General features: G+C 50.5%; 2 protein-coding genes across 2 annotated transcripts in view; one reads left to right on the plus strand and one right to left on the minus strand.

The window, feature by feature from the left end:
* On the plus strand, positions 1–11,028 carry LOC137674581 (serine/threonine-protein kinase VRK3-like). Its single transcript, XM_068420042.1, has 12 exons — positions 1–137; positions 225–574; positions 1,958–2,010; positions 3,884–3,950; positions 4,728–4,812; positions 5,306–5,408; positions 5,769–5,861; positions 6,199–6,331; positions 7,107–7,227; positions 7,517–7,575; positions 8,028–8,176; positions 8,933–11,028. The coding sequence occupies exons 1-11, from the start codon at positions 1–3 to the stop codon at positions 8,174–8,176; spliced, it is 1,350 nt and encodes a 449-aa protein (XP_068276143.1). The 3' UTR covers positions 8,933–11,028.
* LOC137674683 (cyclin-F-like) overlaps positions 9,555–14,120 on the minus strand; it is a 23,613-nt gene continuing 19,047 nt past the window's right edge. The window contains exons 22-28 of the mRNA XM_068420260.1: positions 13,548–13,671; positions 13,004–13,184; positions 12,454–12,544; positions 11,796–11,895; positions 11,370–11,497; positions 11,010–11,179; positions 9,555–10,452 (exon numbers count right to left, since the gene is read on the minus strand). Of these exons, the coding sequence (XP_068276361.1) occupies positions 10,124–10,452; positions 11,010–11,179; positions 11,370–11,497; positions 11,796–11,895; positions 12,454–12,544; positions 13,004–13,184; positions 13,548–13,671 (1,123 nt within the window). The 3' untranslated portion in view covers positions 9,555–10,123. The remainder of the gene's footprint in view (positions 10,453–11,009; positions 11,180–11,369; positions 11,498–11,795; positions 11,896–12,453; positions 12,545–13,003; positions 13,185–13,547; positions 13,672–14,120) is intronic.

Genomic DNA, 14,120 nt, shown 5'->3' on the forward strand with positions numbered 1-14,120 from the left:
ATGGCGGGCCGTGGGCGGCGGGGCCGGGGCCGGGGCCGGCGGGGAGCGGCGGCGGAGCAGGCGAGGCCCGAGCAGGCAGGGCCTGACCAGACGGCGACCGAGCAGGCGGGGCCCGAGGCGGCCTGCGGCTCCCCGAGGTGGCGGCGGCGGTGGGGGGGGAGCGGGGCGGCGCGGCCCGGGGGGGCGCGGGCGGGCGCTGACGGCTGTCCCCGCTGTGCCCGCAGGCCGAGCCGGTTCTGCCCGCAGTGCGGGCGCGGCGTGGAGCCCGCCTTCCGCTTCTGCCCGGCCTGCGGCGGGAGGCTGCCCCCGCCGCTGCGGGGCGAGGAGGCGGAGCAGACGGAGCAGACGGCGTCGGCCCCGCCGCGGCGGCAGGCCCTGAGCCCCGCGGCCTCCCCGCGGGCCTCCCCAGCCCGGCGCTCGGTGACAGCGAGACCCGTCTCCCGCTCGCCCCGCAAGGCGCGGCCCGGCTCGGCGGTGCCGCTCCCGCTGGAGGCGGTGCTGACGGACCAGGGCAGCAGGCAGTGGAGGCTGGTCCGGCTGCTGGAGCGGGGCGGCTGCGGGCTCATGTACGAAGGTGCTGTGGGGGCCGAGGCGGGCGGGGGGCCCGGGAGGGCCCGGCCTTACCGGGAGGCAGGGGAGGAGAGGGGCCAGGGCGGGCAGGAGCAGACCCCGCTGAGGCACCGCGTGTCCCTGACAGGCCGGACAGCTCTCAGAGGCCCGCGGCCGCTGTCGGTGTTCGGTGGTGGCTGTGGGGACGTCCCCGAACAGCTGGAGTCCGCCGTGAGCAGATGTTGTGGGCGGAGGTGATGGCAGGCTGCGGGTGTCCCCCGGGATGGCAGCGACCGGCTGGCCAGCGGGGTCTGTCATTCCCACGCTGGGCATCCGCCGCTTAATGCCCCTGCCAAGGCGGCCGTTAGCACGGGTGTATGACGGAGCGGAGGCCGGGCTGCTCTGTTATTTGGTGAAATACAGATCGTTCAGGGCCATAGTTCCTCCTTCTGGTTTTTAGGTCCAAAACCTAAATGCTGCCAGCACTGTACAGGAGTTCCTGTGTTGAAGGCGGTGTCACTACCAACTAAATGTCAGTTCAGGATTCTCAGCCTGTTTTGGGGATCAAAATCAGCTAAATCATCTGGGCTGCTGCTCAGCTGTTGAGTTGACTGCTGGTCCTTTCTCTCCAGTCCAGTTGTAAACTTCCAAAAGAAAGATTTCGATCTTATTCTCCTTGGTTAACTTCACCCTTCAGCAGGAATTTTCTCCATTAGTAAGCTTTGCCCGAGGTTTGGCTTTAGTTTCTTTGTAATTACTTATGCTGCTGTATAACAAAGTGTGGGCATCCACCTGTGTCTTTAATGATGTTAGAAAAAGAGAAAATCCATGTTGTTATTCTAGTGCTTTTATAGAAACATCTTTTGGGTGACAAGCAGCACGTAACCTGTGTGTAGCCCTCAGTCTAAGAGCAGGAGAAGAAGAACTACCCCAAGGCCAAGTAATGGGCACAAATCTTTTTGGAGGGGGAAGGCCACATATGACTCTAACATCCATGCAGAGCAGAAGGGACTTTGGCATCTCTCACAGACTTGACAAACTCCAAAGTGAGCTGTTAGGGAACGCTCTCCAAGTGAATCTGGGGCTGCCTTTCAGATTCTACTGATGATTTGTTCTTTATGTACCATCTTCAAAGCACCCCACTACTCTAGCTATGCCTAGCTGCTTCTGTGACTTAAGCAGAACTGCACTCGAAGCGTCTCAGGGGTGCTGTGCTTCTGGAGCAAGGTAAGAATTATTTTGTAGTCATCTGGGAAGACACTGTCACAGAGGATGGTTTTGCAAAGATCGAGTGAAAGAAGCAGAGAAGTAAAAGCCAGCTGTGCAGGTTGTGTTTAATGATGCAGCTGACACTGCAAGTGCCTCTTTTCTGTGCTCCTGTAACCACATCTGTTCCATCCTTCCACAGCACAGTCAGCATCTGGAACCTGCCCTCAAAAGCAAAGATACTCCCTCAAACTTGTGAGTTTTGATCTGTTTGGGTAAGGAATAGTGCGTAGTGTACTGTGTCCAGGGCCTGACCCATTTGGCCTGTTGTGGCTAAGAATGTCCGAGGAATTCAGAGAAAGTGGTCACAGAGGCTCCTTCTAGCTTAGGAGGTGGCTGTCACTTCCTGGGAGTGTTGTGCTTGGATTTCAGTAGCAGTTGGCTCTTCCACTAAAGGTGTGTAGAAAACAGATACGAGGCTTAAAGAAAGGACAAGCCTTCATCCCAGAGGTTGCCTCTTCAATCCACCAAGCTCGGTAATCTCCCAAACGGAATTTGGTGGTGTGAGGTAGAGATCTCGATTCCTTAATGTCAGACCTGCTTTTTTCCTGTCTGGGAAGCGTGCACATGCCCTGCTGAAGCCTGGGGAAACTGGAGAGGTTGGTTTGGTGGCTGTGCAGAGGTAGGGTGGTGAACCAGCACTGAGAGAGTCTGTAAGGCCAGAGCACGTGTTTAAATCAAGCAGTAATGATGGCTGGAGTTGTGAGCCAGCTTTCTGGGCACTTGCCAATAACTTGGGTTCTCCAGAAACGTGCTGTTTCCAGTAACAGCTGTTCTGCAATGGAAATTCAGTTGATTGATTTTCAGTAACTCGCAAACCAGAGCAGAAAGACTGTTTTCCTGTCTGCTTCTGCTGTGGCTCTGGGGGGTTGCTGGTCTGTGGGAAGACCAGTGATGACTGATGGCTCTGTGGGGGACCTGGCGGTGCCCACTCTTGGGGGCACTTGAAAAATCACTCTCCCTTTTGTCAGAAGAGACATGTAAGAGGATGGAGAAAGAATACGGTGTTAATGAGAAAAGACAGCCAAGTGCCACGAAACTAGAACCAGTAGGTGGGAAACCGTAACCGCTTCTGTACACGACGCTCCCAGCTCCTCTGCTTTGCGCCTTTGTCAGGGTTTGGCGTTTTGCAGCCCAGCCCTGCGGTTCAGAGGGCTGTAGAGTGTGATATGGCACACGAGAGCATTTTGGCTCCCGGGTTTGATGGCTCAGAGCGGCTCACCAGGCAAGGTGCAGCATGAAATATCCTCTGGAACATGGTCGGTTGTGTTGTCTGGAGTCTGCTGATCCTCCAGCTGCCTTGGCCGCTTGTGGGCAGGGCCTTTGGTATCAGACCAGCCAGAGCAGAAAACTGCTGCCTCCTGCCATGCGTAACAGCATCTGTCCTAAGTGAGCCTGCAGTGTGCTAAGTGCATACATACACGTGCATAGGCAAATGCATACATTATTGTCTGTAAACTATGTGCATTTCAGATCACCCGATAAAAACAGCAGTAAAAGGGCACTTAACTGGTTTAAAAAGATGGATTGTGAGATTCCAGCACTTTACCCAGACACTGGAATGTCACACATACAGACTTTCTTACTTGTCTCGCTTTCTGACAACTAGAATAAAATGTTATAGCTCTTTGTTGGGACTTGCCTGTTTGCAGAAATAACCTCATCCGTGCTGTGAATAAGAAGGTCACCTCTGGCTCCTTGTAACATAACAGCCTGGGGACCAGAGCTCGCTCTAGGTTGCCAGCTGGTCTGCATTGTCCAGCTGTTTTTAAGCCACAGACAGTTGTAAGTGGTAGTGCTTGAAATGTCCAACTTGAGGGAGCCGCTCCCTCGCTCTGTGCTGATGCTCGGAGTTCATGTGGTTGGTAGGTGCAGCATTAATAGTGACCCAAAAGACCTGAGCTCTGTTCTCAGCTTTGTTGCTGATTTGGTACTTGATTTTTTTTTGGGGGGGTTGTTGCTTTCTTTAAAACGAGCAGTGAAGGTCCTGTAGCAATCTCGCCCAAGTTTCCCTTTCTAGCAGGGGGTGTGCGGCTGAAGTAACGCTCCTCCTTCCTTTTCCCTTTAGGATGTCAAAGATGGCAAGATCTACAATGAACAGAACTTCTTCCAGCGAGCTGCGAAGGCAGGCACAGGTTGGTGCTTTTTGGAAGGGCAAGGACTAGGCTGCCTGTTAGGAAACTGGCATCTCTCTCTCATCAGTTATGTGAGTCTCTTGGAAGGCCAGGCTAGAATAAACTAATTCACTGCTTGATTGGTGCCAGAGTGCTGGGAAGTTTGGCCAAGAGCCTGCTCTCCCAGGAGTCTCTGTGCACCTTAGGGCACTGCAGTATTGGCATTTTGAAGCTTTCTTGCCCTGCCCGAGCTTTGTCTTGATCTCCCTGGTAGCTGTTCAGCTCTGCAGCCTGACCTGCCTTGGCTCCTCTCTCTCCTCTGCCCCTTCCGTGGGCGTTTCTGTCAGCTGCTGTCTGGTATTTACTCCATTCACTGAAAAACCTGAGCAAGAGCAAAGCTGCCAAGAGAATGTGGGCAGGTGTGTGAGCAGGGGTGGTGGAGGAAGGAATGTCAAACCTGCACTTGTGGGAGGACTGTAAAAATCTGCTTCTCCATCCCTCTCTCTCCCCCCTTCTTCTTCTACCTAGCCCTTAGCAACCACAGGCCTTAGCCTGCTCTGGTGTTCCCCACTTCCTTTGTGTCTTACTCTTGCTCTGCAGTGCTGTGTGCGTTGACATGCCAATACCCCAGCACGTTGGGCTGGCATTTCTGGGACAGAATCCCTACGAGAGAGGCTTCCAGCTGTGAGCTGCCCAGGGCAGAGCAGGCCCTCGAGAAGGGGCGTCCCTGACTGAGCTCCTTCGTTCTGGAGCTCCTTAGCAGTGTCTGCTGCACTGTCCTCTTCTCTCCCCTTCTAGTGGAGAAGTGGAAGAAGTGGCACTCTGTGCCGTTGCTGGGAATCCCCAATTGCGTTGGCTTTGGACTACACGCAGATAGCTACAGGTGAGGTGACTCTGCCAAGGGCACGGCTGAGCTCTTTTGTCCACAGCTGCCATCTTCTGGGGCTTTCCCTCTTCTCTCCTTGCTGGCTGCTCTTGCTTTTCTCATTGTCCCCTGGGCTCCTAACCTTATGCACTGCTCCTGTCTCATTTATTAACACATGGTTTGCCTCATTATCCCGCTTCCTTCAGTCCTTGTGTTGCTGGTGCAGTCATTGCTTTTGCTGCTTCTGCCCCTCAGGCCAGGGGACACCTTATTCTTGCCTTTTAAGCTTAACACAAAGGGGAGACTCAGACTATATGTCTGCGACACGAGATCAGCACGTCTCTCCTTTTCAAGGAGTTTTCTGTTTTATCAAAACTTGAGGACGTGTTTGCTCGGGTCAGCTTGGAGTTGAAGGGGGGTCTAATCCAGGTGGATCGCTTGACTAGTGTCTGTTGCAGGGTTTCCAGATCAGGTAGGTACTGCTCAGTGCTGAAGCCCTTGTCTCTTGTAGGTTTTTGGTGTTCTCTGACTTAGGGCGAACTCTTCAGTCAGTCCTGAGTGATGGGTTACACGTCCTGAGGGAGAAGGCAGCGTTTCAGATCGTAGTCCGGCTGGTACGTAGAGAACCAATACTTTCTCATAGACCTTTTCTGAAAAGACCTATAACTTTCTTCTGGATCTTTCAAAGGTGTTTTAAAGCTGATCCAGGGGGTTGGCTGGGGTCTGCAAGTAGCATCTCTTGAGCCTGTTGTAAACTTGAGTAGCATCTTTTGAGCAATATGTCACCTTGAAGGAGTTTGGGGTAAGGAGAACGAGAGAAACCTGCATTTTGAAAATTAAAGGCTGTGAGACGTGGTGCTTTTTGTGCTTCTCCACACAGCTGTGGGGAGCTGGGGGGTCCAGCTCAGTGATAGCCAGGGTACTGAGGGAGTCTGTGTGGTTCTGATACGCTTGCCTGTTCTATTTACTGCTAGCTAGACTGCCTGGAGTACATTCATGAAAACGAGTATGTGCATGGGGACATCACAGCTGAGAACATCTATTTGAACCCAGCAGACCTCACCCAGGTAGGGAGCAGTGCTGCGAGGTAGTGGCGGTGAAGGCTGGCTTGTGAAATGGGATAGAGCAACGCCCAGGGTCCCGCTGCTGGCCAGGGAGCAGCGCAGTCTGTGCAGTGCTCAAGCAGGTGCTGTGCTGCAGGATTGCGGGCTGTGCCGTAAGCAGGCTTCACACCTGAAGGAGTGGTCATGGTGCCTTAGATGTCACCTGGAGTCTGCCCTAAGGAGCAGTGCCTTTCCCTGGAGGGCAGTTTCAGGCCCCTGACTGGAGGAGGCAGAGTGGAGGTACAGCCTGTGGACTTGACACCAAGCAGTAACGCTCAGATGTGTGCTTGATGTCTTCTAGGTGACCCTCGCAGGCTATTGCTTTGCGTTCCGTTACTGCCCAGGAGGGAAGCACGTGGCTCAGCGCGAAGGCAGCAGGACCCCTCATGAAGGCACGACAGAGTTTATCAGTCTGGACAGCCACAAGGGAGCAGGTGAGCCTTGGTTTGTGACACAAGCCAGCCAACCTCAGCTGGAGCTGTTGCTGTGGCAGAGCTCTCTGGAGCTCGGGCTCGCTGCTGGCATTTCTGTTACTGCTGCTTTCCAGGCATTCACATGCACCTGGAGCCCAGTTCCTCCTTGGGCTCTTTCCTCTTGCCTCTCTCGGGGCTGCTGTGTTGAGACTTGCCAGGTCACTCAGGGCCTGCAGCAAGAGGGGCAGGGGTGTTCCTCCTCCATCTGGAGCCTTGGCTGCTGCAGGCGTGAGGGGAATAGAAAACAGGGCTGCTGCTTTGTGCTGGCTTAGCAGGGATCTGTTTCAAGCCAGGACTGGATCCCTGCCCAAAACAGATTTGCAGCAGGCTTTGCTCTGACCTTGAAGCAACCAGAGCTGGAAAGGCATTTAAATTAGCCAGTTCCTCTCCTGGTTGGGATGCGACTCTTCTCTCCCAGTGTTCAGACTGGGCAGATCTTCCTCCAGAGGCTGGGAGATGATTCCTCAGCTGTGTGGGTTAGCAGGCTCCCACGAGTATTGATAACCTGGAGCCCATCTGAGTGAAGCTCTTGCATTTCATTACTGCTTCTCTCTAGACTTGTGCGCCTTCATGGGGCTGCCTGTTTTACAGAAGGCACACCTCAAGTAGACTTCCAAGGTTGTGCAGTGAGTGCTGGAGCCCTTACCCTTGGAGGAGAGGTGCTAGCCTGGGCTGCTTCTGGGATGGCTCCCAAACTCTGTTTTTTCACACGTGGATATCTCTTCCTTCCCATCAGGACCATCTCGCCGGAGTGACTTGGAATCTCTGGGCTACTGTCTTCTGAAATGGCTCTGTGGCTTCTTGCCTTGGTCTGATGAGCTGGACGAAGTAGAAACTGTGGTGGAGAAGAAGGAAAAGTAGGAGAAATCATCTACTCTCTTGGGAAATGCTCAGCAGAAAGCAGTGAGGGAGGTTTTGTGACTGAAGAGAAATCACTCAGTCATAGTACGCTGTTGGGATGTGGGTAAATCCCACTGTAAAGGCTGAGCCTGGCCACAGGGCGCTGGATGAACCCCGAGTTCTGCTCCATTCGGAACGTGCCCATCTGAATTAAGCCTTTTTTATTTTTTGTCCCTATTGCCCAAGACAGGCTGTTCAGGTGCCTGCTCCATTGCTTCTCGTCTGACAGCACTCTGATTATTCCAGGTACAAAGGGGATGTGAAATGCCTTCTCCGACTGTGCTTCAGGCAGAGATCCATTCCAGGTACGGGCTTGCTCGCTGTGACAGTGGCACTGGGGGAAGGAGGCTTGGCTGTACCTGAAGCGAGAACTGTCTCTCCGCTGGGGCGCTAGTCCAGGGTGGCGACGGTGACGAACCGTTGCATGGACAGGTTGACAGGCTCCTGTGAACAAACACCTTGTTCTCTGCAGCAAAACAAGAAAGGCTGCCACCCATTGTCTGTATTCATGAGCCTTGCTGAAGAGGCAAGTGTTCTGGTGGCTTTAAAAATGCAATATCTGGGGCTAGAGGTCATTTCCCCATCCTGTCTTTGCACTTTGTTTTAATCTTTGGTTTTGTGTCCCCCTCTCTGCAGCTGGCCAAGGCGGGTGGGTGAACTGTCTGCAGGGAGAGCAGTCTGAGCAGGGCATTTGGCAGCTTTGTAAAGACAACTGGCCTTGCTGTGCTGCTCCACAGTGATGTTCCTTGCTTTGCAGCTGCCCTCCAGAGCTACCTGCAGCAAGTAATGGCACTGGGGTATGAGGAGAAGCCTGACTATGAGGCCCTGCGGCAGCTCTTCAAAAAGCCACTGGAAAAGATGAAAGCTTCAGCTTACGACTCTGTGGATATCAAAATGGTGCCCTAAGTAAGTGCTAGTAGTTTACATTGCAGCAGCACAAAGCACTTGTGCCCCTGTAGTGCTGCTTGTGCCCCTGTAGTGCTGCTCCCTATGCCCTGGGGTGGTGCTCCATATGCCCTGGGGTGCTGCAGGCAGCAGTCAGGTGAGCACAGAGCAGGCTGGTCTGTGAAATCTCTCCCGCTGAGACCCAGGGGCTGCTCCTGACCTGCAGAGGGAGTACTGGCCCTTCAGCGTGACCTGTTAAGACATCAGTCCAGTGCTACACCGAGCCAGGCTTAGCCTGTGTTACAGCATATGTTTCCTCAGTTTTTTTTTCTGGAAATACTTGTCCTTGGAGGAATACAACAAGGGTTAATAAAGCAAAGGCTGAACAGTCTGCAGGGGTGTGGAGTTGCTAACAAAATGCTGACTGATGCAATCTGGTCTTTTTCATTTTTGTTTAAAAGAGCCAAGGCTCTGGGCTGTAGCTTTTGCTTTGCTTTTTCAGAAAGCATTTTGTAGCTCTGGTTTTATTGCCTCAGGCCTGTAGCAGTAAGTGGTAGCTCTCTAGGCCCAGGTGCTCTGTTTTATCCATGAGGCACCTTCAAGATTGAGCCTTGATCCAGAGACAGATCTGGTTTCAGTCCAGGGCTGCATCAGCCAAGGCCACTGCATTAAGCAGCAAGGCCCAGGAACATGGAGCTGGCTCCTCAGCACCTCATCTGCCCTTCCTGGGAAGGAATTGAACTGATTAATCTTCTCATTTTGTGTCTTTTCTTTCAGATCAAGAAAACTTGCACAAGAAAAAGAGTTCACAGCTTTCTGCAGTGTGAGGCCTTTCCTGCAGATGTTTAACTTTTACCTGTTTTAGAACTGGGAGAGGTTTTTATAAAAGCGTTTTCTTCCAATTTTAATGTGACCTAATGCTGAAATTTGAGCTGCTGTAACAAGTTAATGTGAAGACACTCCTGCGTGGCAAGTCATTGTAAGCAGTAGCTGGAGAACTGCAGTGTAGCCACAGTGACAAGGTGAAACCTGGTACAGAAAAGCTAAATCAGGGGCTATTTTTTTAAACTACAGTGGCATTCCATAGTTTTGTAACAAACTTTGTGGACAAGCACCTCAGGCTCCTCTCTGTTGGATGTTTGGCAAGTTCAAGGCCTTGCTGTAGGCTCTCTGGGGCTGCTGTAGAGCTGTGAGGGTGGTTTGAGCCCCATCCTACTTGCTGTGCAGGGTATTCTCCCAGCTGCTCCTGATATTAATGTAAATAGCCCACAGGCAGGCCCCTCTGCAACTTACTCATAAGGACTTGGCTCAGAGCTCAACAATCCTTCATCCCCAAACTTCCCATCAGTTCTCCAAGCCCTGTGGGACACCAGTCATTGAAGTAAGACAGGGAGCCATCTATATTAAAACAACTTTTATAAACAGTCACTACACCGTGTGTATGTGAACTGTTGCCATCTGCCACAGTAACTTCTAAACGAAGGAAGAGTCATGGAGTCCGGTTCCAGTGTTAAATTCAGCGACGTCTCCTGGAAGTCTCGCACCTTGGTATTGCAATGCTCACTCCCTGCTTGTAAAGAAAGTCTGTTTTCCTGATGTTCCCAGGCTGAAGGAGCTTTAACCCAGGCTTGCTAGGCTGAGGTCAGGGGAGGTGGTTTCTTCAAGTTATTGCAGAAGCAGCACAGATTTCATTTTTGATAAGAAAATTAGAATTAGAAGACAGATATAGGCAAAGTTGAGGGGAAAGGCTCTTGTTGGAGGTATCAACAATTATTCACTATCATCCCTGTATGACTAAAACAGAAGTAAGTTCCCAGGAACCCTAGGGAAAGTAAAAAGCGTGAAGAAATCAGAGGCTTAAGGAGCCCGACTTCTCTCTTCACTGTGTTCTGCCACATTTTTTCGCTTGACTGGCCTTCCGGCACACGTGCCATCCCTAGGCCTAGCACAGCCTGACTGTAAACATGGCTACGGGTCGTGAGGGAGACATGGCTCCTTGCTCGGGGCACTGCCAGGAGACAGTGCTAAGGTAGGTTTGAGTAGGCTGCCTTCTGTAGAAGGCGTAGAGCTGGCACTGCTGGTGGAAGAGTAGCCTGAGCTCCCTTCCACGGTAGGATTTTTTGGGGTGAGAGGTGCGGAAAGGCTGCGAGTGTCCGGCAGCTTGGCCTCCCGTGGCAGTGCCGCGTGCCCAGCCCGCTCCATAGCTAGGCTGTCTTCATCGCTGGAGTCCTGACCGCAGTGCTCCGCAGGATCCACGGAGACCACCGTCGTGTCCAAGATCCCAGTGGGACTTGGCACTGTGGAATGAGAAAAGGGAAAGGTGAGTTTGGATTTGGGCAACACCATTCAGCACAGAATGAAGCAGCAAACTGACCAAGCAAGAGCATAAACCTTATGTCTGCTTAGCCATGGAGGGGAGGGCAGAGCACTAAGTTCACTCTCATTTAAAGCAGTAACTTTTTCCCACTCAGACTGTTTGGATAGGTGCTAAGAGCTCTTTAGAAAATGAACAGTCAGTCCCAGTGTCAGCAAACCAAAGGGATGATGCAGCATTTCTAACACTGGGCCCTTCATCGCGTTTGGTCCGCTGTCAGCGGTACCTGAGAACAGCCGCACTTGGAAACGCTCAGCAGCTCCAACCCCCATCATGTGCTGAAGCAATATGGAGAAAGAGAATAGATCTAGACCTCTAAAATAGTTTAACAATTATAACCACTGGGGAAGGGGGAGAGTTTTTCCAACTGGTCTTCAGCTGGAAGTTCAGGCTTCTGTTGCCTGAGAAACAGTTTTAAGCAAAGATGAAAAGACAGTTTTAGTTCTCTGTCTGCTTTTCTAAGAAGAATAAAACCCTCACCATCTGCGTCTTTCTCGCCTTCACTTTCCTGATCACCTTCATAACCAGAGGAGGAATGTAAACTCCAGTCTACAAAGGTATCTAGAAGACTTTCTTCCTGGGTGGATAGCTCTGCTGTGGGTGTAATCACAAAGCTGCCTCTGTCATCCCGAATGCTGTCTTCCCTTGTCCTGTAGAAAGGAAATCCAGAAGTCACACATTAAAAGCCAAGTCTTCATTTGCAGCTCTCTTAATAGGTATGTCAATTAAGATAATTACAGAAAAGTTGATCATATTTCAGAATGGAACCTCAGGATACCAGAGAGAAGGACAGGCTCATGCTAATCCTCAGAGACATCTACAGCAATGAGTTATCCTGACCTTTTAGCGCTCTTTCCAGAGGGAGAGCTGAGGAAAGTCTGAATTTCCACGTTAGCGTGCAAGGGACTGGGCTCTGGGTGCTCCCGTTTCACCCCCAACAACAAACAGAGCTGAATGTAACTCATAATCTGAAAAACAAAAAGCCAGTAAGAATTAGACCATGCGGTTCCCTCTGCCTGGAGGCTGTTTCTCTTCATTTTGTAGGAGAGCCCTATCCCAGTGAGCCCTTCCCACGTGTACTCAACCAGAGCAATTCTAGTCCCCGCAGATCAAGGTTAAAGCCACCACTTTGTTTAGATACCCTCTCCTCCAAAAATCTAAAAGTTAAACCCACTTCCCGTTATTTGAAGTTTACTGCCTCCTGCCAGATGGCAGCTTTGCTGTGGGTGTTAGACGTCAGCAAATGAAGACAAAGAGCTCACCCACCTTTTCTTTGCCTATTTGGTCATAACGCACATCTTCGAATCGCCGTTTCACTGCAGTTAAGGGCACCTGCCTATAATCCCTTGGGATATCATCATCGAAACTGGAAAGAAAGATTAAAGCCCAAATCTTAGAGCGGATTATATGAAACAGTGATAACAAAACCTGCCAATTTAAGTACTTTCCCTCTGTCCATCTCAGTTCTGCGCTAAGGAAGTTGGTGTTTCAGCAGAGCTGCTATGCAGCTAGCCAGGACACTTGGTTTCTAGCATATGAGCATCGTTCCTGTTCATTGAGGTAAACAAGATATTTGCCTTGTACTCTTTAAAGAAGTGAGCTACTTTTGCTGCTGGAACTCCTTCTGAAGCTCACCAATAATCCAGTTGCAGTCTTCTGAAAATAGTGATGAAGCTAAAAACCTGTTAAGCCTTGAGCAGCATCACATTTTCTGTAACCCAGGGCCACTATCAATGGGGAGAAATAGAACAGCTGTCCCTGAACTGGCCCCCCTAGGCCTCAGTGCCTTGTGGGGGGGGAGCAAGGCAGTTTCCCAAAGCCACCTCCTTCATTGGGAAGGGCTGACTGTATAGATGCAGCTTGTCTGCAAGAGCTGGAATCCAAGTACTCATGTACCCTCCCAGAAGAGTTCCAAAACTATTACCACTTTTGGTAGAGGTTTAGTACACAGGGCAACAGGTCTTCAAGAGAGAAACCGGTACAGGCAGACAGCTGTCTGACAGTCCAGGGGTATGCTGGAGAAGAGAACACATATTACCATTTCATGAAGCTTGGTTGGTCTGTAATCAGATGGATTTTTTTTTCAATGAGATAAAGATCATGATCTTTACAAGCTTATGTCTGTACATAGTTCGTTCAAGTTCACAGTTGGCTTCAAGGATAAGTTTACCTGCCAAACTGAAGTTATACCTAAGTATAGAAATCTTCAGTCTCATGAAAACACATAGCTTGCATAGTCTGATGCTAATACTCTTGTTCATCATTGCTATTAAGAGGCAAAATAGACTGAACTCAACCTTCATTTTGAAGTCTTCTGTCTGTCCCCATCTTCTCCCCTCCCGCTCCCCCCACCGCGTGATTGGGACATCTTGCCTAAAGACAAAGTAACACCAAAAAAAACCCCAAAGGCTCCTAAAAAGACAAGGCAGATCGACATAGCATGCTGCAGCTCCACCGAAGGTAACGTTCCTTACCTTGCCTGTGTAGGATCTTAGCCAGCAGCAGCGCTGCAGCAGCCAGCTGAGCTGGGGAATACACAGAAAGGCTTGTGTTTAAGAGTGAGAGTTCACAAATGAAGCTGTAAAGGTGAAGAGTTCTTCTCTCCAGTGAGACTATACTTGACAATACTTCTTTGTAGTCCACAATGGTAGGTATCTAGTGCAGAAAGGAGAGCAGAGGTTGGAAATACAAGATGAGCACCAAGTATTGAGAATGGTTGTTTCCAGGAGATGCTGTTTTCATTACATTAGGGGGTTTTGTTTGTTTTTAACTACTACATTGACATGGACACATTCTCCAGCGAAAGAATAAATGGCTGCTTAAAACTTCAGTTTTAATCTCTACAGAAAGGCAGAGGGTTTTGTATCTGCAGGCTCTGAAATATGCATGGTCTCCACAGCTGATTGAGAACACTCACATAAAAAAACCCATCTTGGATAAGGAGAGGTGCTAATTACAACAGCCTGACTTCAGTAGCAGCCCAAGGGGGGAAATATTCCATCCAGTTTCCAAACTCACCCGTATCTTTCCTTCCAGGGCAGAAATGACCTCACCCATCATTCTGACCAAGTCTTCGTATTTGTATGCATTGTCCGTTAGCCACACAGCTTCCCGTACCGTCAAGATATCTTTGCTGATGAAACTGCAACGTTAAATAATATTAACAGCCCCAGAAGAAAGGGAATTTGTGCATCTGTGCAGTCATGTTTCTGTGGCAGATAAACGCACCCAAGATGACCAAAGAGTTAAAACAACTTTATGAGGTACTTTCCCAGGTACAGACCAGGAAAGAAAGAACAGCAGCTCTTCATTGATTTCACCTTGAAGCTGGAACCACCTACTAGAATGTTTCTAATTCCTCTTTTATGAAACCTCTCCTAGGTTAAGATGCAAGATATTAGGGAAACTAACATAGAAAAATAATTTTCCACCACGCCACGTGGCTGATCTGAGCATAACGGACTAAACTAGGTAACAACACTGCTGCAGTTGTTCCATACAAGGTTACTCATGCTAATATGGCGTGAAAGACTTCAGCTGCTGATGGAATGCATTTAGACCAATCCACCACTATGGAGTTTTTTCATATTT

This window comes from Nyctibius grandis, chromosome 30 (assembly GCF_013368605.1).
Source record: "Nyctibius grandis isolate bNycGra1 chromosome 30, bNycGra1.pri, whole genome shotgun sequence".
Taxonomy (NCBI): Eukaryota; Metazoa; Chordata; class Aves; order Nyctibiiformes; family Nyctibiidae; genus Nyctibius; species Nyctibius grandis.

Coding starts and splice junctions, on each gene's coding strand:
- LOC137674581 (XM_068420042.1), top strand. CDS start 1: ATGGCGGGCCGTGGGCGGCGGGGCCGGGGCCGGGGCCGGCGGGGAGCG. Junction 138..224: donor GCGGCCTGCGGCTCCCCGAG/GTGGCGGCGGCG, acceptor CTGTGCCCGCAG/GCCGAGCCGGTTCTGCCCGC. Junction 5,862..6,198: donor ACCCAGCAGACCTCACCCAG/GTAGGGAGCAGT, acceptor GATGTCTTCTAG/GTGACCCTCGCAGGCTATTG.